Raw genomic sequence first — 25,858 nt, 5'->3', positions numbered from 1 at the left:
TCTACAGGATGGTACCAAAGAGAAATGCTCTTAATTGATTCATAAGTTGTAACAAGGGATAAATATGGCAGTGTGACCATGTAGGTCGTTTATGGATGACTCCTGTGCAGTGTAAAAGTGCCTGCTTAACAAATCAGTTCATCTCCAATTTGGGATTGGGATGACCTTTGTTGTGTTCTAAGGACTAAATCGAAGCCCCCTTTGAGCAGTTATTGCCCAAAAAGTTTGAGCCTTTTTCAAATTGCTCTGTAAAACCAAGAATTTATTCTGCTCCCCCACTGTGTAAATTTTGTTCTTCGTCTGTAAGGTTCACATCACTCTGGAAGGAAAACTTTGCGCTATTCGTCTATCTCTTGTAATTTGGCGTTGCTGCCGATTCCTAGCTATTCGCTCCAACTACCTCTTCAATAAATGTTTACTCCTTTTCCATTGTTCTACGCCACACAGTTTTTGGACGACCCACAAATATCAGACACATACTTATACCATATTTTCAGTCGCTTTCGGTATGGAAGTATTTGACTTTGCCAGAGGGCTAGGCCCCCTTGGCTCATTTGAGTGCATTGATAGTGGAAATGGCTTTACTTTTGATTGGAAGAAAAGTCCATATCCACATATTATGGTGATTAGTAATCCACAAAAGGAGGAATCCACCACCAGGATACCACCACTCGTAGCGGCAATAAGAGCCTTGAATTCCCTATGCTTCTGTACCGGCTCCCAAGTTTCTCCAGCCAGCCATATACTATATTCTGGCGCCCTTCGAGGTGTGGCCAACACTTAGATTTCCGCCAAGGTAAAGAGCACTTTTAATGGCAACCCAATATTCACCATCCTTTCGAGACTGACAATTCAAGATAACTCCCTCTCTAAAGCCAGCCCTGTTGAATCTAGGTGCCCAAAACTCCCGCCCCTGAAAAAAAGCAAATTCAATATGTAAGCAAAGGACCATAACCATCAAAAAGTCGATGTCGGGTCCTCTTCTCTTTTTGTGTACTTAGAAGCAAACTTCTAAATCTGCTACTGATCGTACGTATATATACTGCCTCTCAACCCTTATGGCACGTCCTGACCTAGAATGGCTACTACTCGTAATTTCACTTAACCGCAGAATATCAGACCTGTAGCGCTGGAACTCAAGCCCTAGTTTGACAAAACGAGCATTCTGGGAGCCCTCGATATCATTGTGAAAAAACGTATGCACATCCCAAAAACTAACTCGTGTTTTCAGACGATACCCAAAGATCGCTACCGATAAATCCGTCCGTAGAAAACGTCTCTATCGATCAAGCTTGGAAATCTCCAGGTTGCGAGAGTTGCAGGATCGTCTAGATTGGGTTTGCTTTGGGAATTTCACTAATGGGCGGAGCGTCTCAATCAGGGAGCCTTTGGAACGGTAGTTTTGCATAAGCATGCATTGCCCGCCAAAGACAGTACCATTCCGCACCTGGATGGAATTGTTCCGCGTCTTCGAGGAACACAATTCAAGCTAGGTTTGGACGCTGTTTTTGTTAGCAAGTCGTAGCACAGTAACATTACCAAGCGCACATTTTGGTATCGTACTATAAATAGGGGAGAAGTATTATCTGAAACGTTTATTAGCACAATTTATTTTGTTTGAATGCTCCTCCAATCTGGCCAATAGATCTGTGTATGTCAGTGTTGATTCATGGCCTTTACCAGTTTTCTGGAATACGGTTATAATTGGGTGGAATATGTTACACTTGCGGAGAAATTAGCTTGTCGTTCTCCTCTCTCTGAAAATATGTTTTTACCAGTGGATAAGAAAGTGGAGTTGTCGAATGAATGAAGCCCGACAGGAGAGCCGTGAAGCATATCACGTGGTAGATGGATGCTCTTCGAAATAACCGAATGGGTGAGATTCTAAAGTGCACACTATCTAAGATAAGTTAAACCCTTTGTTGATATCAACCAAATTAGATCCACTTGCAGTTGAAGTGTATCTCGTTATAAAGAGTTGTTGAGGCAGCAGAAAGAAGAAGGCGGGAGGGTTTCGTTTGTTTAAATAGCAATGACCCTTGAAAAAGGCATGTGGTAGACCCTTACAGCCACGGGAATATAAACTTAGAGCCTATGTTGATATGGCATGATAGCGTGTATGCCTCGCTAGGATAGCTGTTTCAGAGCTCCGACCCCTTGGTGTTTCCTGGCGATCGTGCTCAAGGCGAGGAAGGAATTTCTCCTTTGCGGTGTTATGAGATCGAGGAAAGCACATTGCTGGGATGTGATGACTGTTTTTTGAAGGGTAGTGGAGGGCATTTACCCACAGGGTGTTAGACTCCCGGTTCGGTACGCCATTGGACTACCAACTAAACACTTTCCCATCGCCAGAGAGCTAGCCCGGAACCATTACCATGTTAAATTACTTCGGGATAGTCCACGAACACTCCCGCCTTGCGGAGCTTTCAAATAAGGGAATTCCTTTTATCAAGGGGGGGGGGAGAGGAGGTTGGGAACTGTCAGTTCAAGGAACCCCCTGCCATCCGGTTCCTCCACCGATTGAGTTCTATCTTCTTAGCAATGAGAAGAACTCGAACGTAACGGGCAACACGGCTGCACCTGTCAGCATAACAGCAGCAGGATCAGTCTCAAGACCGTTCGACATCAACAACGGTCAACGGCAAGGCGATGCTCTATCAGGCGTCCTTTTTAATCTGGCCCTGGATCATTCTGAATACATGATTCTGAGGGAAATGCGAGGGGTACGGTCCTCTTTAAGTCCACCCAACTACTGACTTATGCTGACAATATCGACATCGTGGAAAAAACGACCCGATCTCGGCGGGGTAATGATGAAGCAGGTTAATAGGGCCTGTCTACTTCCTGAGACATCCCTCCTCCATTCTCAAACGTACTTAAGTCAGAGAGAGAGCGAGAGAGAGGTAAACTGTTTATTGGCTTTCGACTTTCTATATCAAAATTGTTAAGTCTTGAATCTGTAAATTCAAAATTCTAACTCCAACGTTTATCTTAAAATATATTCACATCATGATCCTGATATATTGAATTCTCGTGTGGGCTTGCAGCTGTTTCAGTTGGTTTCGCTCTTGCTTTCGGGTAAAATGTAAAATAAAGATAACAATGGATATAAGGTAAATTTCCACAGGCATCAATCATCGTTTAAGAATGATGACGTGGAGCTCAAGCTATTTTTATTGATGTCATTCTTTCTGACGTGAAAACTCTGATGGAAAAATATGTCCATAATAATCCTAATTGAAATTGGATACGTACGCCACACCGTGTATGGTTATTTCAGCCATTAATTTAATAAAATTACTTTAAAAGCACTTTCTAACTAGAAAGGATTTATGAGTCATATTTGGCGCTTTCATTGTTCTATTAAGACTTTCCTTGTGTCGTTAATATGTAAATTATTTCAAAATATGTGAGTCCACCGTAAAGACATTTTCAGGTTACGTGGTTGCTAACACTCACTACAATGGAATTATGGAAAAACCGAAATAATTTTACAGGACATGTTTCTCTCGTCTTATATGAATGCCCGTCGAGAGAAGATATGAGGGAAGTGCCTCTGCCTCTTCCTCTCCCCTTCTTAATTAGTTTAGTTAACACGGATTCTCTCCTATGACCTTGCTTACTTGAAATTCTTCCACAGTCCGCCTTTAAATTCGGCTAAAAGGGGCAAGAAACTTCATATCATAAGGGTTAAAAGTTACGATACTTAACTCCACAGGGTGACGCTGCTCGTTGGTAAAGGCTGAAACACGAGCTTCAACTAATTCGCGAAAAGCGTTAGTGCCTGAACTGGGAACGCGTTGAAAAGCCGGTTTTAGCGTAAGAGGCTCCGCGACTTGTCGAGCTTTGTGACAGTTGTGCGACGGTCTGTTTGACACTCGCAAAACTTCAGTTGTTTTCTGATGTTTGGCAGCCTCACCTCTGAGGTGGGTACCCGCGACAACTTCTAGGATGGCCAACTTGGCCTTAGTTGCAACAGTGTGGCACATCACTTGAAGGTCTCATACGTTCCCCCGTGGATGGCTTTTTGTGCACTTCACGCATCTGCACAATCGTACAGTTTAGACTGATGTGCCCAAAGTTCTGGCATTTAAGGCACTGCACTTGTTCAACTGGTTTTACCTTTTACCCACCTTCTGATGCAGGATGCACTTAATTTTCATCATTCCAATGACCTTTCATATCGGACAGAATATCTGCCGGGTCTGTTTTCCATTTGGAACTTCGAATAATTAAACACAGTGTCCTTAATGAAGAAGGGATACTCGTGCAATATTCAGCCGTAGCTTTATAAGAAAAGTGAAAATCCACAGTCTTTGACAGACTTCTGCCCTTTAAGGGTTGCTTTCAACTCCTTTTTCTTCAAAAATCGAAGAAATTACCGCTCCTTTAAATGTTATCCGGTGAGCAGAGGGATCTTTTCGGGACAACTAATGCGATTTGGACTAGGAACTGCTATGCTTCTTAATTCTTTTTCTGCGAGCTCCTGCAAAGTTGAATGGCTCCTCACTCGTTGTTTCAACCTCGTCTTAGAATACTTCCAGGAATATGCCTTCAGTTGCTGATTTTTTCAACTTTACTGTTGCGCTTGCTGCACATGCTTCTTTTCTTCTCGTTTCTAATGCTGTTGAGGTGCACTGTGAATCAGATTTGTGCCGAGACTTCGTTCTACAACATTTCCGCTTAAATTTTGACTTTTTTTCACTTCCACTTTGAAATTTTATTAGAGATATAGTGGATTGATAAATTATTATTATTCTTTCAAGGGAAGTTGTACTGCGTCCTTAGAAAACTACTGTTCCCTTTTTGCTGATTATAGTGTACCTATCAACTATAGTATGTCAGGCAAGTCTATAACCGTCAGGAATTTTAGCATATTCCCTACTTTCAAGTATTTTAACTTGGCATCTGATATGAAGTATTCTCCCAAGTGCCTAGACCTACTTGGCACAAGCGTCGGACACTATCCCAGGTTTCAATATACTCTTCATATAACTTCCAGACAGCGTGCGTGGATATCCCTAGCTTCCGCAGGTGACAGCTTAGTCGTCAGTGGCCAGTGAGTATTCCCACTATAATCCGGAGGTTGCTCTTGGTGCTGTTTATACAGTCCTTTTTGCGCTTGGGTTCGTGTCTCCCCATAAACACCCTGGAATTTTCCGTTCCCGATAGGCTCGCCCAGTATAGTTCCCTGAGCCTTTCCTCGGTCAAAATAGCAATGTTCTGTCTCCTGTAGCTCCTTACAAAGTTGAAGGGGACACATCTGTCTTCGGCGTATATTTCCGCTTGGACAATGTTGGTGTGCTTACCCATTGGTTCCAAGTACATTTTCCTTGGACCAATCACCTCAGCTCCCGCTTCCTCCGCGGTAAGGGATCTGTCAATGCACCAAGTAATTAGTTGCTAGTTTAAGCTGAATGTCGCAGTCACATTCTCTCAGTTTGTCTTGTTACTCCCACGTGTTTCCAACTTCTTATCAAAGTGAAAGAAGATTAATCTTCCTTCAATTTAGGTCGCGCCCCGCCTCCCCGTACTACGGGGCATTCTGAAGATCACCCTCATTGCCTGCATCTATTTGTGCAGACGGAGAGAAGTTAACCCCAGAAGGACCTCCAAGGATGCCGTTGGGCATGTCCTCATGATACATACGCAAGCCTATGTTTGAACTTTGTGTAACTTCCTGACTATTGTACTGAGTTCAGTATTTTCTGAGCAGATTACCGCCCCATACGTAGTCGCGAGCCTTGCTCTAGTAGTATATATCCAAAGTACTATCTTGGAGGCACAACGCCATTTTTTCCTTCTATGGACTTGTGTCTTCCAGAGTAATTTTTGGGTTAGTTTAATTCCCAAATACTTTCCTCTGTTTTTCGTTCCACCCCCATGTCATGTAACATTGTGGCTCTCGGGTGATCCAGTCTACGCTTCCAAGTGAATGGTACTCTAGGGATTTTGGTTTTATTGATAGGTATCCTCTCCTTCTTGCACCAGACACTAGTAACCCTTAGTCCAGTTTGTAGTATATCACATATCCTCATTTTTTGCCACTACAGATTAAAACAATGTCGTTAGCGTAACCCTGGACTGCATTCCAGTATTTGTTAGGTCATTCAGGAATTAATCCACTATCATATTCTATATAAGCGGTTATAGTACCCCGTCCTGTGGACAACCCTGAGTAGTATTTATGACAATAGAATTTGTACTTGTCGGTACTTTTATTTGCCTTGTATTTTTGGTTGGCCGGTTGCCCGGTGTGCGTATTGATACTGATATAGGGGATTATGCGTTAAAACGTCAGTTCGAATATAGTTGTCTATGACCTTCTCCACCGTTTCTTCTTGCTAAGAACCCAAGTCTCCGAGAAATACATGAGGACTGGCAAGATCATTGTCTTATATAGTAAGAACTTTGACCATATGGTGAGACGTTTCGAGCAAAACAGTTTTTCTAAGCTGAAATAGGCTCCGTTGGCTGCCAACAATCGTGCGCAGATTTTATCGTCATAGCTGTTATCGGTTGTCATTTTCAACTCTAGCTAAGAGAAATTTTCAACGGTCTCAAAGTTGTAATCTCCAATCATTATTGTTTTCGTTTGACTTCGCCAATAGCTTTGTATAGCCTGGTTGCTTCTGCCATTTGTTCGATCCCTTCATACAATTCCTTGAAGTTGTTCCGTTTTGTTTCCTGATCGTGTTGATTTACGCAGTCAGACTAGGTTCCTATTCCGCCAGGGTATATCTCTTGATGACTTAACTGTCTTAGCCGGACAACTGGCCTCACATGCGCCAATGACGACTTTATTGAAGTGTTGCAGCTCTGTTTCCAGGTCCAGTTTGCTCCTGATATAACCATCCCTTTCTAGGTGACCCAGATTGTTACTCAGGTGTAGAGTCCAAATCCATTCTCCTAGGATACCTTATTATCCTTTCTATTTCGGAATTGCACTCAATCTCGTATCTGAGTATTCCGTGATCGGGCAAAGAGGACTCATCCGACACCCTCCAATTCGCACCCCCATTCATCTAGGTATTTCCTAGAGTTATATCTAATACCTCTTGTCTAGTGCTGGTTGGAGTTTTTCCTATGTTATATATCTCTTACTTATTGCTAAGAATAAATTCAAGAAGGTACTTACTTCTCCAATTGGTTTTACTGCTCCCCAGAGTTCGCGTTGGGCTTTGGCATCGCAGTCGAGGATAAGTGGTAGCGCGCTCCTATCACAGTACTTCATCAGTCTAGCGACTAGTTCCCTTCGGGTCCGGATGTCGTCTCTTGAGAAGTACCCCCATTTCCACAGCTGCTTCTCGAGTTCTCCCTCCGGCTTCCAGTAAGGCTTGCATACTTTGGACTCTGTAGAATATATATATTTGGAATCAAGTTTAAGGAGGATGAGTCCTAAATTACCTGCATGCTCCTTCCTTGCAGACTGCGCATCTGCCCTCGGTACACCCAGGGCACCTGAGACAGCATTCCCATTCCTATGTTATCCTTGAAATTTCCCATTACAATTATTACAGCTGCAGCTTTTGCATGGTGCAAGTTAACCTGGGCTACCTTAGCGCTTCTTCACTATCGGAGTATCACCCTCCACCTCCGACATGGCATTCCTTCCGTTTCGTTGTCCGACTTGAACTCTAGAAGTCCTAGATCACGGTCGTCTAGCTTCTTCTCTTTTGGAAACAGCAGGTCCACTTTTCTGGTCGGTCCTGCCATTTCACCCTCTACGCCTCCCCTATTCCTTCGGTAAGTTTACCACCCGATATGCCGTCCGAAGTATCCTCCGTTGGTTTTCCCCTCTGCACGAGCATAGTTATGCTACCAAATCTGTAATTGATAAGGTAGTTACGACGTTTAATTACCTCCAGGAATCGGTCGTCTGCCCCAATCGTGAGATATTTGCCTTTACCCTTCTCTTTGCTTCTAAGATTCTCCATAATCGCGCGTAGAGATCCATGTTTTGAGTGCTGAGGAGGCACAGATGCTTCCCTGTCCCGATCGCTGCGACTTTGGGGAAGTAGACTGTCACAAAGTATGCCCCCTATCATCCCCAATACACGTCGACAGTTCCGTTCCCCTTCATCCAGACAGTTTAGGGGCTATAGTCCTAAGCCAGTAGTTCATCGTGTCCTCCGTTGCCTAGTCTACCAGTATAGGATTTGGTCGAAAGCGTATTACGATGAATACGAGCTCCTTATTCCATGCTGCACCCATCTTCATGACCATGAGGTTTCAATTATTTCCTGCTCCTCACGACAGACTATTTGCTCCGGAAATACTTTCGTGTTATGGCCAGGCGAGTGCTCTTTGCCACATTAGCATAGGCAACGGGCTTCACCCTTTTCTCTCTCAAGTGCTCGGGTTTAGGTCTCTTAGAATAATTTCCCTCTTGCAGATTGATTTCCGCGATTCCTTACTTTCTTGACTCTGATGCTGAAGGCTTAGGTCTTATTTTCATTCGTGTACAGTTCATTAGTTCCAGCGAGTATGGGTGTTAGGAGGTGCACCGTGCCATAGCCTCTCGTAGCACGGTAAAGTCAAACTTACTCACTAAGTGCATCTGGTGTCAGTGAGACTCCGTTCGAATACAGTCAGTTACCCCCGACTACAAATTATACGCACGTCGATCAACATATGTCTTTTCTACTATTCTACTATTCGGAGGGAACTTTGAGTTCTCTAAGAGCGTCAGTTTTGAACAAGGAGTGTACGTTTGGGATTAAAAACTCGCAGTCCTTTTTCCATTGCCGCAGTTATCGTTGTATTCGATCCGAAGCTAAGTTGCGGGCTTCAAGACAATATTATATTGTACAATTCTGAGATAATATTTCCGGTATTCGCTTGTTTTTCCATAAAGTTGATCTGCATATAGATTTCCTGCCGCCTGTTTGTGTTCAGCCAGACCGTTGACAATTTCTCCTATCTAGGGTCGAAAATCACAACCGATAACAGCTTCGATGATGAAATCCGCGCACAGTTGTTGTCAGCCGACAGAGCCTATTTCAGCTTACAAAAACTGTTCCGCTCGAAACGTCTCACCATAGGGTCAAAGCTCTTACTGTATAAGACTATGATCTTGCCAGTCCTCATGTATTCCTCAGATACTTAGGTTCTTAGCAAGAAAAATTGCGAACTCTTGGCCGCGTTCGAGAGAAGAATCCTTCCAAGAATTTTTGGTTCCCTACATGAGGATGGACGATTCCGTAGCCTGCACAATGACGAAATCTATGAGCGATACCATGACCGTCCGCTTGTGGAAAAAATCCGGCTCAATAGGTTACGGTGGGCGGGTCACTTAATTCGTATAGATGAGGATGACCCCATCCGGAAAGTCTATAAGGGCAATGTCTATGGTAGAAGAAGAAGCCGAGGCAGACCTAAGATGGAGCGATGGCGTAGGTCAGGACGCCAGACAGCTTTTAGGGATATCGAATTGGTGGACCTTGGCGCAAAACCGGGATGTCTGGAGTTCCTTATTAAGGCAGGCCTAGACCGGATACCAGTTGTTGCGCCTTTGATGATGTAGCTGATGAACATATATCTGTTAGGCTGGAAATAGTTGCCCACTAACAGCAAATTAAAAAATATTGGCTCATCTGGGCTATCGTGTCGTCAAAATTGGAATGAAGCCTTATTATTATTTAACCCAAGATATTTGTACCAGCAAGAAAATTTTAGAGAGGCAGCACACGAATATCCTCCATAAAAAATGTGGTGAAATATTTGAGATGAGAGATATGAGTTTCAAAATTCAAATGACGTAAACCAAATGCTCTGAATGTTATGAGATCAAATAACGAATATGACTGGGACAGCTTCTGGCATACCAAAAAAGTCTACCAACAATCTGTTGACGTAAGTGAAAACATATTAGTCCATTTCCTCATCAAGTCCGGGGACTTCCCTTTCAATTTTTTATTGTAATTTCTTTGCAGAATCATTTCAATAAAAGCACCCAACGTGGGATTTGGTGACCGTGGATTTGATTCCTTTGTGTGCCCCTGCATGCATGCCTATTTATAGACATGTTGCGCATGAACCCGTAATCGTTTCAATTTGAAGAACAAAAAATATGAAATTCATATGGAAATTATTGTATCCCCAACGTATTTCCACCATTATATTATTGATTACTGGAATACTAGAGAACATGTTCCGGGGACTACTGTAATTGCGCCCAAATTGCATTTGAATGTCTGTCGATGATCACTGCAGTGTCTGCTTACACTGCACACACTATTATCCAACCAACAGGATAATATCTAAAATTGTCTGCTTAATGCGCAGCACTTAGATATACTCGTAGATATCACATTCAGGATCTCAGCCAAGCAATGACCTGAAGGAGTTAGGGTGATATTAACTAACGGACAGGGCCATGCAACTCCCTCCTGGAAAAACCTGGGCTGTTTGTTTACAGTAAATCATCCTTTGGGTGTCCCAAACAAATAATTCCCTGACAAATGCTGGGTAACATATGTGTCTCACCCTTAAATTTTCCAACGGCTCCACGATGGAAAGCCCGACCACGAAGTAGTGTAAATAAAGTGTAATGTTAGGCCTAATGGACGTCATTACGGGCAAATGTAGATCCTATCTAGTTCCAAGACGAATAAGCACCACCTCCTTGTAAATTTCGAAACCGTCATTAGCTCTTAACTGAAATTATCGTAAATTTTCATTTACAGAAGGAAAAGCGTTGGCAGCATCTCGTGACGCAAAATTCATTGAGACGTCAAGTGGCATTCAACATAATGTGGATGAGTTGCTCGTTGGAGTGCTTAAACAGGTGAGTCCTTGAAAATTTGAGAGTTTTGAGATGATCCCTGCAGAGTTTTGAGTTGAGGCGCCAGGTGAGAAGGTTCAAGTTGTGGTGGAGAGTGTTAACAAAGTGAAATGAGTTTATTCACTTGCCCTCAGGCATTGTCTGAAGATTGAAATTTGGGCTTTTTATAGGACACTGACAATTTTCGCTGATTCCATGGTGCCTGTTCCTAGTATTTTTCGAGCTGAAGCACAGATTGCTAAAAATAAAATCAAATTAAGAATTTTTGTCTGAAATGGAAATAAGAAAGAATACCAGGAACTCGTGGCGAAGTTAGCATTAATCTGAAATTAACGTTACATATTTGAAGTCAGGAAAATCTTTTGTCAATCCATAGAGTTGTTTTGACCCTTGCATCACTACTCTACTCAACAACCCACTTACGCTGGAATACCACAAAGCAATTCGTTGATGGATTACAAGCTCATAAAACCTGAACATGCAGTGCGTCTCTCGTAAAACTTTACCAATCAATTTTCGAATTTAAATGGCTGCCAATCTTGAAAGGAAGAGGAGCATGAAATGTTTTGCATTCGCTTGGATATTCAGGCCAATTTACTATTTGGAATATGAAATCAGTTCCAAGTGAAATCAAAACAGGAGATTCGGAGAAACGCCGTCTATGGAAGCATATAAGCAGTGAAAACACTAATACTCAAATAGGAACGTACGAGGTTTTCAAAGTAATCTTTTGAAAGCATTCCGAATAACTACCAAGCAGGTACGAGTACTTGCTATAGAGCATGTGTTATACATCATAAAATGTAGATTTGACCATATAATTTCAGCGGAATTTTCTTGAATCTGAGAAGCATTGAAAAGGGCACCCATTTATAGCATTTGCACCACTCAATAGCTAATGAAACCGCTACAATGAATCGAAACAAATCAAAGCCCAGAAAACCTGCCGATTTGATTTGGTTCAAGTAGAATGCCTGGCTGCTTTTCATCCCCTTTCAAAAATACATATAGCTTTGCTGCAGCTATAGGGAGCATATATCAGCATATTAATTACCAACTATCTCGGGAAGCCAGGTGAAGCTTATGTCAGTCTTCATCAGCAGAGGCATGCAGAAAGTTGTGAGCTTTGACCGTTCAAGATCAGCAGTTAAAAGCAAATGCAACAAAGGATGTTGAATTTCAAACCATACAATATTTTTTCGTTTCTTTACTTCATGTACGCAGCATTTTCCCCGATTCCAACCATGAATATCTATTATACTACACTCTAATAAAACTTAACGCACTTTCAATCATAGCGCTATGTACTTTCTACTGCTAATATGTAATAAAGTGCATTTATAGCCAACGAACTCTACCCTACGAACAATTCAACAGTCCCTTGTCCTATATGTCTCCAACAGTTATAGAAAACACATATGTTAAACCTAATAGAGAGCAAATGAACCTCAACGGTTTAAAATTTTATGTACTTACGAAAAATCTTTATATAAAAGCCATCCTAGATGTCCAAAAACTGGAATTTCCTCGTGACAGGGTTCATTTCAGCTCTATCCAAACGATTAATGTTTTCGTACTGAGGCTTTGCTTATAAGTATACTGATTTAACACAAGAATGCCCCTTTCCTTCACTGAGAGAAAGATGTCGCAACCGCCGGAGAAACCTGACGAATTCTTCTCTTCAACTACCATTGAATTGGCCTCCCTAAGTTCAAAACTTACAAAATATATTATATTTGGTTACACTAAAATTGACGTACATTATTTTCTGTCGATACAGACAATGCTGTGGCACGAAGAATGGATGCAAAATCGATCCAAAAATACTCTGTAGAAGCGGAGCGTGTAATGTAAGGGATCCCTCTTGTCTTAAATAGGCAATACACATTACGCTCGTGGGGAACGAGCTGGCAAGGAAAGGAGCAGCGACGCCGCTACGTAGGCCAAAGCTATTCTGTGGAGTCGCAAATGGGTCCATGGCTATGCCATTGCAAAATAAAAAGGAACGGCTGAGGGAACTTCATTGGGGGAAATTACCAGGGATGTAACAATCTGTGGTCATGGGGGTATACGAACCCAAACGCTTAAAAGCTTGTTTAAACCTCAACAGCCTCCAAATCATAGTGGGAATACTCCCTGGTAACTGCAGGTAAAACCGTCACCTGGGGAAGCGAGAGATATCTACGTACACTGTCTCTGGATTTCGTGAGGAGTGTAATGAAACCTCCACACATGTTCTGGGACTTGTGCAATGCAGGTTCAGGCACCTAGGAGAGTACTTAATACCAGATGGCTGGTCGAGATACTTAGATGGGTAACATAATAAATTTTCCGTCGGTATTTTGAAAATATTATTAATAATAACCCCAGGAAGTGGCGCCACTGAAGCAGTAGCAAACAAAATACTCAACTTCGGAAAACCTGCCAAAAATGGCTCAGAAAATGTCACAAATAATCAACAAGACGCAAATAAATTTTCTAAGAGGGAGCCTTTCCTTTGAACATCATCATCATCATCAACGGCGCAACAACCGGTATCCGGTCTAGACCTGCCTTCGTAAGGCACTCCAGACATCCCGGCTTTACGCCGATGTCCACCAATTCGATATACCTAAAAGCTATCTGGCGTCCTGGCATACGCCATAGCTCCATCTCAGGCATGGTCTGTCTTGTCTTCTTTTTCTACCATAGATATTGCCCTTATAGACTTTCCGGGCCGGATCATCCTCATCCATACGGATTAAGTGAACCGCCCACCGTAACCTATTGAGCCGGATTTTATCCACAACCTGACGGTCATGGTATCGCTCACAAATTACGTAGTTATGTGGACTACGGAATCAACCACCCTCATGAAGGGGGCCAAAAATTCTTCGGAGGATTCTTCTCTCGAACGCGGCCAGGAGTTCGCAATTTTTCTTACTGAGAACCCAGGTCTCCGAGGAATACTTAACAACTGGCAAGATCATTGTCTTGTACGGTAAAAACTTTGACCCTATGGTGAGACGTTTCGAGCGAAATAGGTTTTGTAAGCTGGAATAGGCTCAGTTGGCTGCCAACAACCGTGCGCAGATTTCATCATCGTAGCTGTTATCGGTTGTGACTTTCGACCCTAGATATGAGAAATTATCAACATTCTCAAAGTTGTAGTGTCCTATATTCTTCTCGTTTGACCAGTGTTCTTGGTTGGTTGGATCTTGGTGCTGACGTTGCCACCATGTACTTCGTCTTGCCTTCATAAATATGCAGCCCAAGATCTGATACCACCTGTTCGATCTGGATGAAGGTAATGTCAATATTGTCAGCGTAGGCCAGTAATTAGGTAGACTTGAAGATTGACATCGACCTATGCATCGCGTGTCACTTTACAAGGGCCAGGTTAAAGAAGACGCATGTCCTCTTGGCTTAGACCGTTGTTGATGTTGAATTTTCTCGAGAGTAATCCTGTTGCTTTTATGTGGGTTCGGACGTTGGTCAGGGTCAGCGTAGTCAGTCTTATCAATTCTGTTGGGGAACTGAATTCACCCATGGCTGTGTACAGTTTTACCCTGGCTATGCTATCATAGGCGACCTTGGAACAGATGATGCAACTAATGGCCATATTCCAACAGTTTTTCCATCTCTTGCCGCAAAGAGAAAATTTGGTCGGTTGCTGATTTGTCTAGAGTGAAGTCTCTTTGGTATGGGTTAATAATGCTCTGGGCGTATCGGGCTATCCAGCCTAGCAAGACAGCGCTTTCATATTTAACCAGTTCAGCTGTAATTCCACCGGCTTCTGGGGAGTTATGATTTTTAACCCGATGAATTGCACGGATTGTTTCTTACATGCTTGATGGTGGCAGCATTTGTCTGTTGTCTTTAGTTGGCGCGACCTCATTCTTGCCAGGATTTTGATTGTTCAGCGGTTCATCAAAATGAACAACCCATCGCTCCAAATTGCCCTTTCTTTTTCTCGCCGAATGTGTATCGAGCTAGTTATGTATGCGTCAGCACACATAAATCAAAAAAACAGATTACACGTACCTGTATCTAATCCGCCAGATACAGAAACCTTAGACGCGACGAAACAAGATACCGTCTGGAAAGAATTTGCTGCATTTCTGGAAAAATGCAAGCAGCCCGACGCTTAATCAGCATTTAGAAATGAATAAATATAGGAAATCAAATAACATCTCGCCCAGTTGCCGCGAATCACCCGTCACTTCATATTGTCAATTATTATTGTGTGGAATAAATATTTCCAAAAAAAGTAAAAACTCTGTTTTCATTTATATTTCTTTTTTTGTCCCCGCTCGGAGCCAGGGACTTAATTAACTAGCTTCATCTGGCTGACTTCTTGGTATAACTTCCGCATCTGGTGCTCTTGCTCCCTGCACTTCTCGAGTTTGCAGACTTGGTAGTTCTTCCAAGTCGCTTCTCCGCTCGATGAAGTTTGTAATAGCTCTCTACGCTTGTCCACGTTCTTTGAGAGTGCCGTATTATTCCGTTCTGTTGCTAGCGTATATTCATCGACGAACCAGCGTTCCCACTTTTTTTGCGACTGCGGCTAAATATGTTTGTGTCCGTAACAATGATAATGCTCTTCAGGTGATAGTGAAGATCATTTGTTGATGCTGCGTCTCCGGGATATCTGTGGATATGTTCTGAAATTCATCAGGGCTGAGAGGTGGCGGCGTTCAGTCAACGCAATTTGGTTGGAAGTTATCCAGTCTGGAGAGCCCCATGCATGATTGTGCACTGCTATCCGCACATACCGGGTACTTCCAACAACCATTTCGGGCAATACTACAAGCTCGAATACGGGCTCGGTCCCCACTTTACTGAACGTTAATGAGGCTTATATTTCTAAATTTGCCATTTGGCACTGGCCCATAGGGGACCATGCCGCTAGGCTCGGCTTACCCTACAACTCGCATTGCCGAAGCTGCGGAGAGGGAAGGGAAACCCTCATGCACTTTCTCTGCGATTGCCCGGCTCTGGCTGGAGCAGGCTGCGGACACTGGGTAAACCATTCTTTGGGGACCTCAGTGAGATTTCTAGTTACAGGGTCGGAGAGCTGCTTTCCTTCGTGAATGCTACGGGCTGGCTCTGAAGATCCGAGCCAGCTGGACTCCACTTCCCTGTTCCTATAACAACAGTCACGGTCTTAGGAGTTTGTGGCATCAAAACGGCGCACCAAAGCGCTAATTGGGCTCCTCGGAGCGGCCACTGATACCTACCTACCTACCCTTGCCTCGCAAGCGCTGAGTGAATAGCCGTTCGCTTATGTTTTCAAAGCCGATAAGAGCGAGTTTCATTTTTTGACTGACTAGGAAACCTACTCCAGGCAAGTGGCTTACTAGATGGCGGAGTGGTTCTTCAACAAGAAACTGGTCCTTATCCAGCGCATTTCTTGCAATGCTGTGACATCAGCCTGATATTGGGTCAGGGTATCGACTATTTGCCGCCTTCGGTTTTCCATTGAGAAAGACCTCCCAGTGATCACTACGTGAAGATGGAGATTGTAGAGCTGCTCGTATTGCTTCAGAAGGCACATCCCAGGTTTTATGTTCCATCGTAGGTACCAATCCATGTTTCACCTTAGGATGTACTACTACTACTACCCCTTGACCGCTTTCCTTTGCACACATGGCCAAAATCGGCTTAGTTCTTGACTAACACTGACGATGGCAAAACCGATTTCCCTCTAATGCTCGATCATCCTTCACGTGTTATTGTCTCCCAACCAATGAATAAATAGTCAAGTGTTATTTCTGCTCAACACTAACGGTATCATCCAGATATCAGCCTCGTCTTGTATCATCAAAAGTTGAAGAAATCCTTGAACATAATTTTCTAGAAATGCTTAAATGGGGGGATGGTTAAAATCCTTCAATTAAACATAAAAAAAAAATATCGAATAATAAGTTTACCCTGGAATACAACGCGAGCTCCCTTCAGCAGGTCATTGATGGCTGTCACCGATGGACCGTAGGTTACACATGCCGTCATCCCAGGCTCTAATGACTCCAGCGGCCCGCGTAGCTTCACCACCCAAACAACTATTCGTGTTGAAGCTAGCTCACTCCAATACTTCGGATGATTTTCTTGCCTACGTCACAAGCAAGACTAACTCAACTTCGCCACCTCTCTTGTGTCTAAAGCTTACGACGGATGGCCCCCGATCGAGTGATAGCCTCCTTCAAAGTGAATAAACCGACAATTCTCAAGCTGTCGCACAACCTTCCTTTTAGTCAATAGCGGTTTTCGTCAAGTTTTGTCAAAGAACCAGATTATAAAAAATTTCCGGCTCGCCGGTCTGACTCGATGACCTTGAATAATTTTACAAATAGCATATGTCTCTTCTACCAGAATGTAGGAAATCTGGAAAACTAACTGTCGAATTCTAACCTATCTGCCTTAACTTTCTAACATCACGTCATCCGCATTACTGTAATCTACTTGGATTGCTTTTTATTGTGAGAGAAACTGCGTTGCATTAGCAAAGTCATCCGGTGGAGTTGCCCAGATTAGTGTTAATTCCTCTTTCCGTCCTTCACAGGACCATCGAAAGATTTGTGATGTAGTATACACTCAATTTTTTCAGTTCATCGATCCGCTTCTAGCACCCAAGAAAGAGCATTTTTGATGGCAGCCCAGTGCTATTAGTGAATCCTTTGTTAAGCACATTCATGAAACAACTCGTAAATCACGAAATGGTCAACCTGATTGCGTATGCGATGTTCGGCAGGTGAAACTCACCTGACAGTTGAAACTCAACTGACCTTATGGCAGGCTTTGTGCTGCAACAATGTGCCACCGATGACGAGACAGTGAAAGCTGTAGAGACCTACAAACCTCCTGCCATGATCACCAAAACCGTGTTTCCCCATCACATGTCCGAACAAGGTGTTATCAGAGCCCACCTTGGAATTCAGATAACGCATCACGATCGGATAGAAGTCTCTCCTGAACTGGGTGTAATTCCTCATTGAAAGCATCCTTTTCCGCTCTTCGGAAGTCTCCGTTGGTGTACGAGTATAGCACTATACAATTGGATAATACAACCTAGACCAGAATCTTGCAGAGTTCAAAAACACATTGTCACAAGAGGCAAAAGAATATTCTTCAGAGTTTCACCATCTTCGCTTAGGCCTAGAATGCCCAGTTTATATCGCTGTAGTTGTGGAAAGCAAACATTCTCGGAACCTTTGACACCGTTGTCGAGGAGCGTGGGCACATTCCAGAATCAATCAGTGTCCCTTTTTAATAATTAAAGAGGCGTTATTGACGTTTCCGTAGCAGTGAATTTTCAAAATTTGCAAGTTGCTATCCCACCAATTCCTTCTTTTTGTCGCGTTTTCCATGGTTCCAGGATGCTCACACAGTCAGATATCCAATCTCCTTCTGCGTCTTAACAGCATCAGCATCGCGGTATATATGGTTTGATCCTGTTAACATGTTTGGCAAAACTTCAGCCTGTCGTTTGAACTTTTCCGCGACTGGGTCAAAAATATTTGTCGCCGTATAGGTGTTACCGAGGATTTTATAATGGATAGTTGCAGTGTTTACTGTTACCTGATTGTGAAAAGGGAATCCTGGTAGCATTGTTATTCAAGCACGAAGCACAATTCCAACGAGATATGGGCCCCTATAAGGTCTGACTTTAATCAAGACTGAGACCTGGTGGCATTCAGGGGTATCCAGTCCGTGTGACATTTCTAGTTGAATAATCCCCCGTCCAATGAAAAGAATCTCACTACCCCCGCTACCGGCTCTACCAAAATTTATTCCAGATGGATGATCGCCAAAAAGAACTCTACTATATCTCAACTTTAGCCTTTCGTAAGCAGTTAGCCATTGTAATAAGGCATCTTTTCTGTGAAGTTATTTTTGAATTTCAATATGTTCAAATTTCAGGATGACCCTATGCGAACAAAGGTTTAACAAGGGCAGAGATATTTTCACAACACCAACACCATCACCAAAACAAGATTTTTGCAAAAACGGCGACGACGGTACTGATAAAAATTTCAGCGCTCACAGCCGATTAACCAAGTTTTTTTTCGTCTTTCTCCCAACTGTTTGCTTCCGGATTCTTCACTTTCTCCCCCTACAAACAATCTTGGTTAAGTATATTGACATTTTTGGGACCAGAACTGAACTGCCAATTTTTGAGAATCCCTTGTCAATTCCGCATAAATTAGAATTTTCCACATCTAGTGTCACTCATGCCATACAAAGAAAAATACCAACATTACGTATTCAAATGTTTCCCAATTGCCGCTATCGACCTGGTATACAAAATGCATCTAATCGCATACCGGCATGGGCATTCTCATTACATAATGATGATATCTATATAACACGGAAAAAAATTCAAGAATCATTTCTGATATAAATAGTCTATTATCTGAGGATTATTTTGGATTTTATGAGATTTGAAATTGGTAGAAGAGGCGCAGTAATTATTTAGAATTAATATGGGTTAATGTTTATTGCTCTGGAGTCAAGAGGGATTGCGAAATGGAGAAAGGCAGTGGTAGAAAGGATAGAGAATGCTATATGGCTTGGCTTGGCATCAGACAATAAAGAAACAAGAAGTTTGCAGGTCAACAAACCGCGGGTTAGTACTTCAGAAAACTGTTCGAGGAAAACCAACTGACGACCAACATAAATACGGCTACTTCAGATGACGTCCTTTAGATGCGAGGCGACTAGATATTTCCCTCTTACCTCTTCCTTTTTAGCCGAACCTTTTTATTTTAATAAATAATTTGAAAATTTTTCAATTTAAATTTCAAGTATTTCATTGGCAAAAGAATTTATTTAAACTAATTTATGAAATGAGTAAAGGTTTCTTTCCAACACAGAGAGAAATCAATTTTTTCATAACTTCACCACTAAATTCTTATATTCATTCACAAAGAGATAATTTTACTATTTTTTCTTTCCAGATGCGTTTAAAAGAAAAACGTGACAAAAAAGCCGCCGCTATGGAATCATCTAAAATGAAGAGTTCCCGAACGCATATCTCACTTCACCTGGCCAAAGAGATCCTTCAGAAGATTTGTCTTAGTGACATTGCTAAATCAAAAAGCTGTGAAAATTTGCATGTTCTCTAGAAGTAAACTGACAAAGGATATGCTGATTTATCCTTGACGATGTTCTTGTGTATCTGTAGAAAGTCAACTCGAGAGTAAATCTCTTTTCTTCCGGATAGGACTGTGTCAATTTCTTAACTCCTAGGCGTAAGTTTCGTTTGAGTCTGAGCTGAAACCTGTTTAGGTATTGATGATGAATAAATTTCTTAGCGTAACGTAATCGAATCCTCCGACTGTTATATTTTAACAAACTGAAAACTGAAGTCTAACGCTTTTAGATTTTATAATTAGTGGGAATAATATCTATGTATACTTAACGTATTTAGTTTTCATTGGTTTCACGAAAGGTACTAGATATTGCTATTATACGAAAAAAACCATTGGAAGTGAACAAGGATGAAAGTATTTATAAAACAATGTTGCAACCAATAGAACCTGTTGATGTACTCTATCGCGAATGGACATATATACATACATATATTTTGTAATAAACGTGAAATACGTATACATTCACATATACATAAATGAAAGTAGCATATCGGCCTAAAATCTGTGTAGAAAGAAAATTCAAACAGAGAGTTTGGCTTTGGTTTTTTGAATATTATTTGTGGGCAAAAAGCCGACTTCATCCAGCCTCCATGATGAAGTGTCAACTTTTTGAACGCAAACTTTATGCGAATTATTTAAAAGAGTTTCATAAAGAGTTTTCCACTAGCAGGGCTTCGAGCGGTCTTGAGATTTTTTATTTCAGTGCTGAGTATGCAATTGGATCTTCGTTCATTTGATGTAATCTTGAAAGTAACATACTATCAGCAGTAAGATCCCTGTTTGAGAGCAACAGTTCGCCCCACTTATACCGAAATCAAGAAGATTATATATAGGAAATTCAACTCCCACGGCATTATTTGAAATTGTAAGGTTACTGAAAATCATTGCACATCTACGGCCGCAAAGGGAGTAGCTCAGCAAAAATTCCACGCATAAGGGCTGGTACTAGTGCCGTGCAGAGGATGCGGCGCATTGATGTGCGTCCACGTGATTGCGAGCACACGCTTCAAAACTCATCTACAGGAAGCTTGGTGAAAACAAACGCGTGCAACATTCTCGGAAATTTATCCATGTTTGCTCTGCTAAGAAGTGAAGAACAAATAAGTAGATGCGTCCAAGATCAATCTTTCGGATACACCCTTTTCCTGCTGGGATAGGATGGGGAAACACACAAAAGAAAACCACCTGGGCTATATCGACACACCAATGCTTAATGCACATGGGCCGCGGGCCATTTACCTACCTCGTTCCTACCCGAAAGGCACACAATGTGGTGTCTTTTGCCACTAGATTGCTTCCTCCTGTATATAGTCTTCTTGACTGAAACTTATCAGATACTGCGTTAGCTGTGCTCCGCTATAAGGTATCCGTTGATGCAATTCAATCATCTTAGAGAGTCGTGCAAGCAAGTAAAAACTATGAGGGCTTTGATGTGGGGATTTTCAGATTTGTCGTTGAGAAGAAATGTTGGGGCACAATCACCAAAAAAAAATGGATTGTAAGTGGGTGTTTTGGTATTACAGACATAATAATCTCACAGATACCTCATACAAGGCGAATCAGGTTCAGACGTGACTTTGGGAAAAACAGCAATAGGACTGGCCATGCCCCTATGACGACGATTTCCGAAGCGGATATATACTCCGTTTTATTGGCAGCAGAAGAACATCTATGAAAACACTTACGTGCATTGCTAGAAATGAGATGATCAACAGATTGGCTTGCGAAATGACTGGCTTCACAATGATGGGAGCTGAACTGCTTTTTGGGGTCAACCCATCCGCTGAAGGACGCTGTAATGATCAGGCACTCGAATGAATCAAAGTGTTCAGAGTGGCATTTTTGTTGCTCATAAACAAGGAGGATATGATGTTTTAGTATAGATTGTAATGGAGCAAAGCACCCTAAACTACCACATCAGAATAGTGGTCTTGCCACTGCGCAACCAATGTGGAGGAAACGGTGATCCTGGTCGCCATAAACCCCTACGCGGGCCATTGCGTAGCAACCATATCCACGATCCATCGCTGTCGATTCCTAGCAATATATTATATTTCCACTCACTCCAAAATTTTTCGAGAAACTTGCACTCTTTATCCATTGTACTGAACCACGTAGTTCTAAGCAGATACAATTGACGATTTCCTTGGATAAAAGGTTTCATTGCATTGCCTCAAGCAAAAACACCCCGCTGGCATGCCACATATAGGAACTAATGGGGCTAATAACAGTAAACACCACTACTACTCCTATATGCATATATAAACTCATCAGTACTTGCAACGTTCTACCCCTTAATGCGATAATAAAGATCTCAGTTTGTTTCTTATTGTGCCGGCACAGCAACCTTACGCTACCAGCAACTCTGGTCGCACATCCAATCGATATCAACATTCATAGAAATTCCATAACGTTTGGCCAAAGTCTTTACCTTCAGTACGAATCCGGTTACCTGTTTCTCCAAATCTGCAAACATGTAGCCAAAATTGATGACTTGGTAAGAAAGGTAACAAGTAACGGGTATTATCAGTGTAATCGAGGTATTTGAGATAAGGTGATATCGTCCACGTCTTTCAGCCGAAGCAGCATGAAGGACGTCACCGCAAACAAGTAGAAAAGGCTTCGGTTATTAAATGCGTCCCTGACGGATTCCGCTTTGGTGTTCAAATTCGGAAAGAAATTCATAAACCAGCTCCTCACCGCGATGTGGTCGAGCTGATTTGATATACATAGTCCGATATTTGAAATTCAGATTACCTTATGGCAAACCCTGCGTTTGGACAGTGTGGTGAGACGATGAAAGTTGCGAGAGTCTACAACCCTTTCACCGTTGTTTTCATGGCCATCAAGATCATTTCCTATCCCCAATACAATTCCAAATAAGGTGTTATCAGAGCCCCTCTAGGCATTCGGAGCATCCATCCTTTTTATAATGCTAAATTTAGGAGGCCTATCCTGAACTGCGTCTAATCGACCGGAATTTTGCAGTCAAGATCCTGATAGAAACCTGCTCCCTGGCCATACGAATGTGCTTTACAGTGGGCTAGTTGGGGTCTGCTTCCACTACGTTTTCTAGAACATAAAAGCGCAACACCATTGGAGGTAGAGGAATACTCCTCAGAACCTCACCATTCCACTTCGCTAAGGTGCAGAAAGTCCAACTTATATCGGTGAAATTCTCATTCAAGTTGGAGAAAATAGGCATCCTGTAGTTCCCGGACATTAAGGAGCCTCGGAACATTTCAGAAACCAACCATAAACCATTTTCAATAGCCAAATGTCTTCAGCTTCAGGTCAGTTCCTATCTGACGTTGACGTTCCAAAATTAAGTTAGTTCCGTAATTTCCAGGCTGTTAACCTACAAACAGCACAAGCAAGGAATACTTTAAACGTACTTGTAAGCCCCAGTTCAATGTACTTTAAGAATAAAATGGATCTAATGTAACAGATCCAGGTACCTAAAGCCACAGTTCGCCAAATTTTTTAACCTAACATAACTGACCGTCAGCAATGAAGTTAGTCTCCAGAAAGGGTCTAGGGGAAGAGCCCTAATATCAACTTTCTTGTGGTGGCAGAGATGGTACTTTGGGCCCGCTGTACTGAACGTACTACTGATTCGACTGGTATCTAACTTCCAGTCATATTACAAATCATTCTGCTATCAGTGAGATTTGCACCGCAATCTTCCGCTACGATAGCCTAAGGCTCTAACCATTAATTCACCCAGCCACTTGTGAACCTTTCGTCCCGTTTATTTCTAAAGCAAATAAAATTGTTGACCGCATCCGAAAAGAGTCACATAAAGCATGGTTGACTGCGAGAATGCAAATTGGAAAACTGCGAAGAGTACTAATAGAAACTGAGGGAGCTGACGTCTTACTTGGCAATCCAGTAACTGAAGTTGAAACTCGGTAGAATCTGCCGCAAATAAAAGGGATGCCGTTACCATATACTGCCCCACTCCTAGTTTTGGCGATCTAATCAACGACTATTGCCTTTTCTTTTCAAATTTTGGAGTGCTAGAATTGCTCCCAGTGATCGAACGAAACAGGGACTGAAGAGAAGAAGTGAAAGGCTATCTACAATACTAACCGGCATCATGTTCGATGAAAAATAATATGGTTTTCACTCTGGAGCAATTATGTTGACTGTAATAGTATCCTAATGATCGTAGTGAAATAATGGAGAAAATTCCAGCCCGAAAAGGTTTTCATAAATTTCGAGAACCTTTAAACTGGGCGAAAGATAGTTTGTTCAGGATGCTATATGGAAAAAGACATCCCTGAGAAACCAATAGTTACTATCGAAGCACAAAACGTTATATCATCATGCACGGCGCAACAACCGGTATCCGGTCTAGGCCTGCCCTAATAAGGAACTCAAGAAACCCTGGTTTTGCGCAGAAGTCCACCAATTCGATATCCCTAAAAGCTGTCTGGCGTCCCTGCCAACGCCATCACTCCATCTAAGCCAGCGTCTGTCTCGTCTTCTTTTCCTAGCATAGATATTGCCCTTATAGACTTTCCGGGCTGGATCACCCTCATCCATACGGATTAAGTGACCTGCCCGCCGCAACCTTTTGAGCCGGATTTCATCCACAATCAGACGATCGCGGTATCACTTACAGATTTCGTCGTTATGTAGGCTATGCAATCGTCCATCCTCATGTAGGGGGCCAAAAATTCTTCGAAGGATTTTTCTCTCGAACGCGGCCAAGAGTTCGCAATTTTTCTTCCTAAGAATCCAGGTTTCCGAGGAATACATGAGGACTGGCAAGATCATAATCTTGTCCAGTAAAAGCTTTGACCCTATGGTGAGGTGCTTCGAACGGAACAGTTTTTATAAGCTGACCTAGGCTCTGTTAGCAGACAAAAACCGTGCGCGAATTTCATCATCATAGCTGTTATCGGTTGTGATTTTCGACCCTAGATATTAGAAAATGCAACATTACTCGGTATGCAACATTCTGCCGTTCCGTTGTTAGCTTACATTGTCGAATCAGCCGTTGCGACTTTTCTTGCCACTGTGGCCCAGTATATTTGTGGCCGGATCAATGATAACCTTCTTGAGGTGGTTGTGAAGATCATTTCTTGGTGCTTCATCTACAGGGCATCTGTCATCTGCAGTTATATGTTTCATCTAAGTAACCTCCCTAAGGATTTGTGGTTGAAATCGAGGTCAGTGAAGATTGACGTTTCTTTTTGAAGCCAGTTACCCACTTCGTGTCGTCTTCACAAGAAGAAAGTGATAAATCCAATAAACCATGTCAATTTTCCCAATCGTGTCGCTTACATTCATTATATCGCTGGGTATTTATACGAGTTCAACTGAAATGTAATGCCTACGGAGCTGAAAGCCCTAGTTTCAAGGGCCATAAAACTTCTCCCAGATGGAGTTTTAAAATTTCTGTCGATAGTAGTCCCCGAACTTGATGTCACCGAGCTACTTACACCCGCTTTCGCGACCAACAGGACCTCTTCACAAACTATTGAACTTTTACACCCCTTTCTTCAGCAACAATGAACATGCCTTTCTTGCGTGTAGACTTTTTACGAAGATTTCGCCAATTATAATACTAAGGTCTCAAAGTTGTAGTCTCGTATCTTCATTCTTCCCGTTTGACCAGTGCGGTTCGATGTTGTTGGTTGGTTGTTTTTGGGGCTGACGTTGCCACCATATATTTTGTCTTGCCTTCATTGATGTGCAACTCAAGATCTCGCGCCGCCTCCTCAATCCAGATGAAGGCAGTTTTTACGTTTCAGTTCGTTCTTCCCATGATGTTGATATTTTCAGCATAGGCCAGTAGTTGGGTGGACTTGAAGAGGATCGTGCCCCTCGCATTTACCACAGCATCACGGATCACTTTTTCCAGAGCCAGGTTAAAGAAGATGCATCATAAGGCATGCCCTTGTCTTAGACCGTTGTTGAATGGTCTCGAAAG

The 25,858-nt window shown here is 42.4% G+C and overlaps 1 protein-coding gene across 4 annotated transcripts in view; it reads left to right on the top strand.

Moving 5' to 3' along the window:
- LOC119656024 overlaps positions 1-20,831 on the top strand; it is a 260,457-nt gene extending 239,626 nt beyond the window's left edge. For 2 of the 4 annotated variants that reach the window (XM_038062287.1, XM_038062286.1), the window contains exons 11-12: positions 10,689-10,789; positions 19,723-20,831. In XM_038062287.1, the coding sequence (XP_037918215.1) occupies positions 10,689-10,789; positions 19,723-19,890 (269 nt within the window). In that variant the 3' untranslated portion in view covers positions 19,891-20,831. The remainder of the gene's footprint in view (positions 1-10,688; positions 10,790-19,722) is intronic. The other 2 variants (XM_038062289.1, XM_038062288.1) reach the window with 1 other exon arrangement.
- Positions 20,832-25,858: the final 5,027 nt, after the last annotated feature.

This window comes from Hermetia illucens, chromosome 4 (assembly GCF_905115235.1).
Source record: "Hermetia illucens chromosome 4, iHerIll2.2.curated.20191125, whole genome shotgun sequence".
Classification (NCBI taxonomy): domain Eukaryota; kingdom Metazoa; phylum Arthropoda; class Insecta; order Diptera; family Stratiomyidae; genus Hermetia; species Hermetia illucens.
This window is presented reverse-complemented; position numbering and strand designations above follow the sequence as displayed.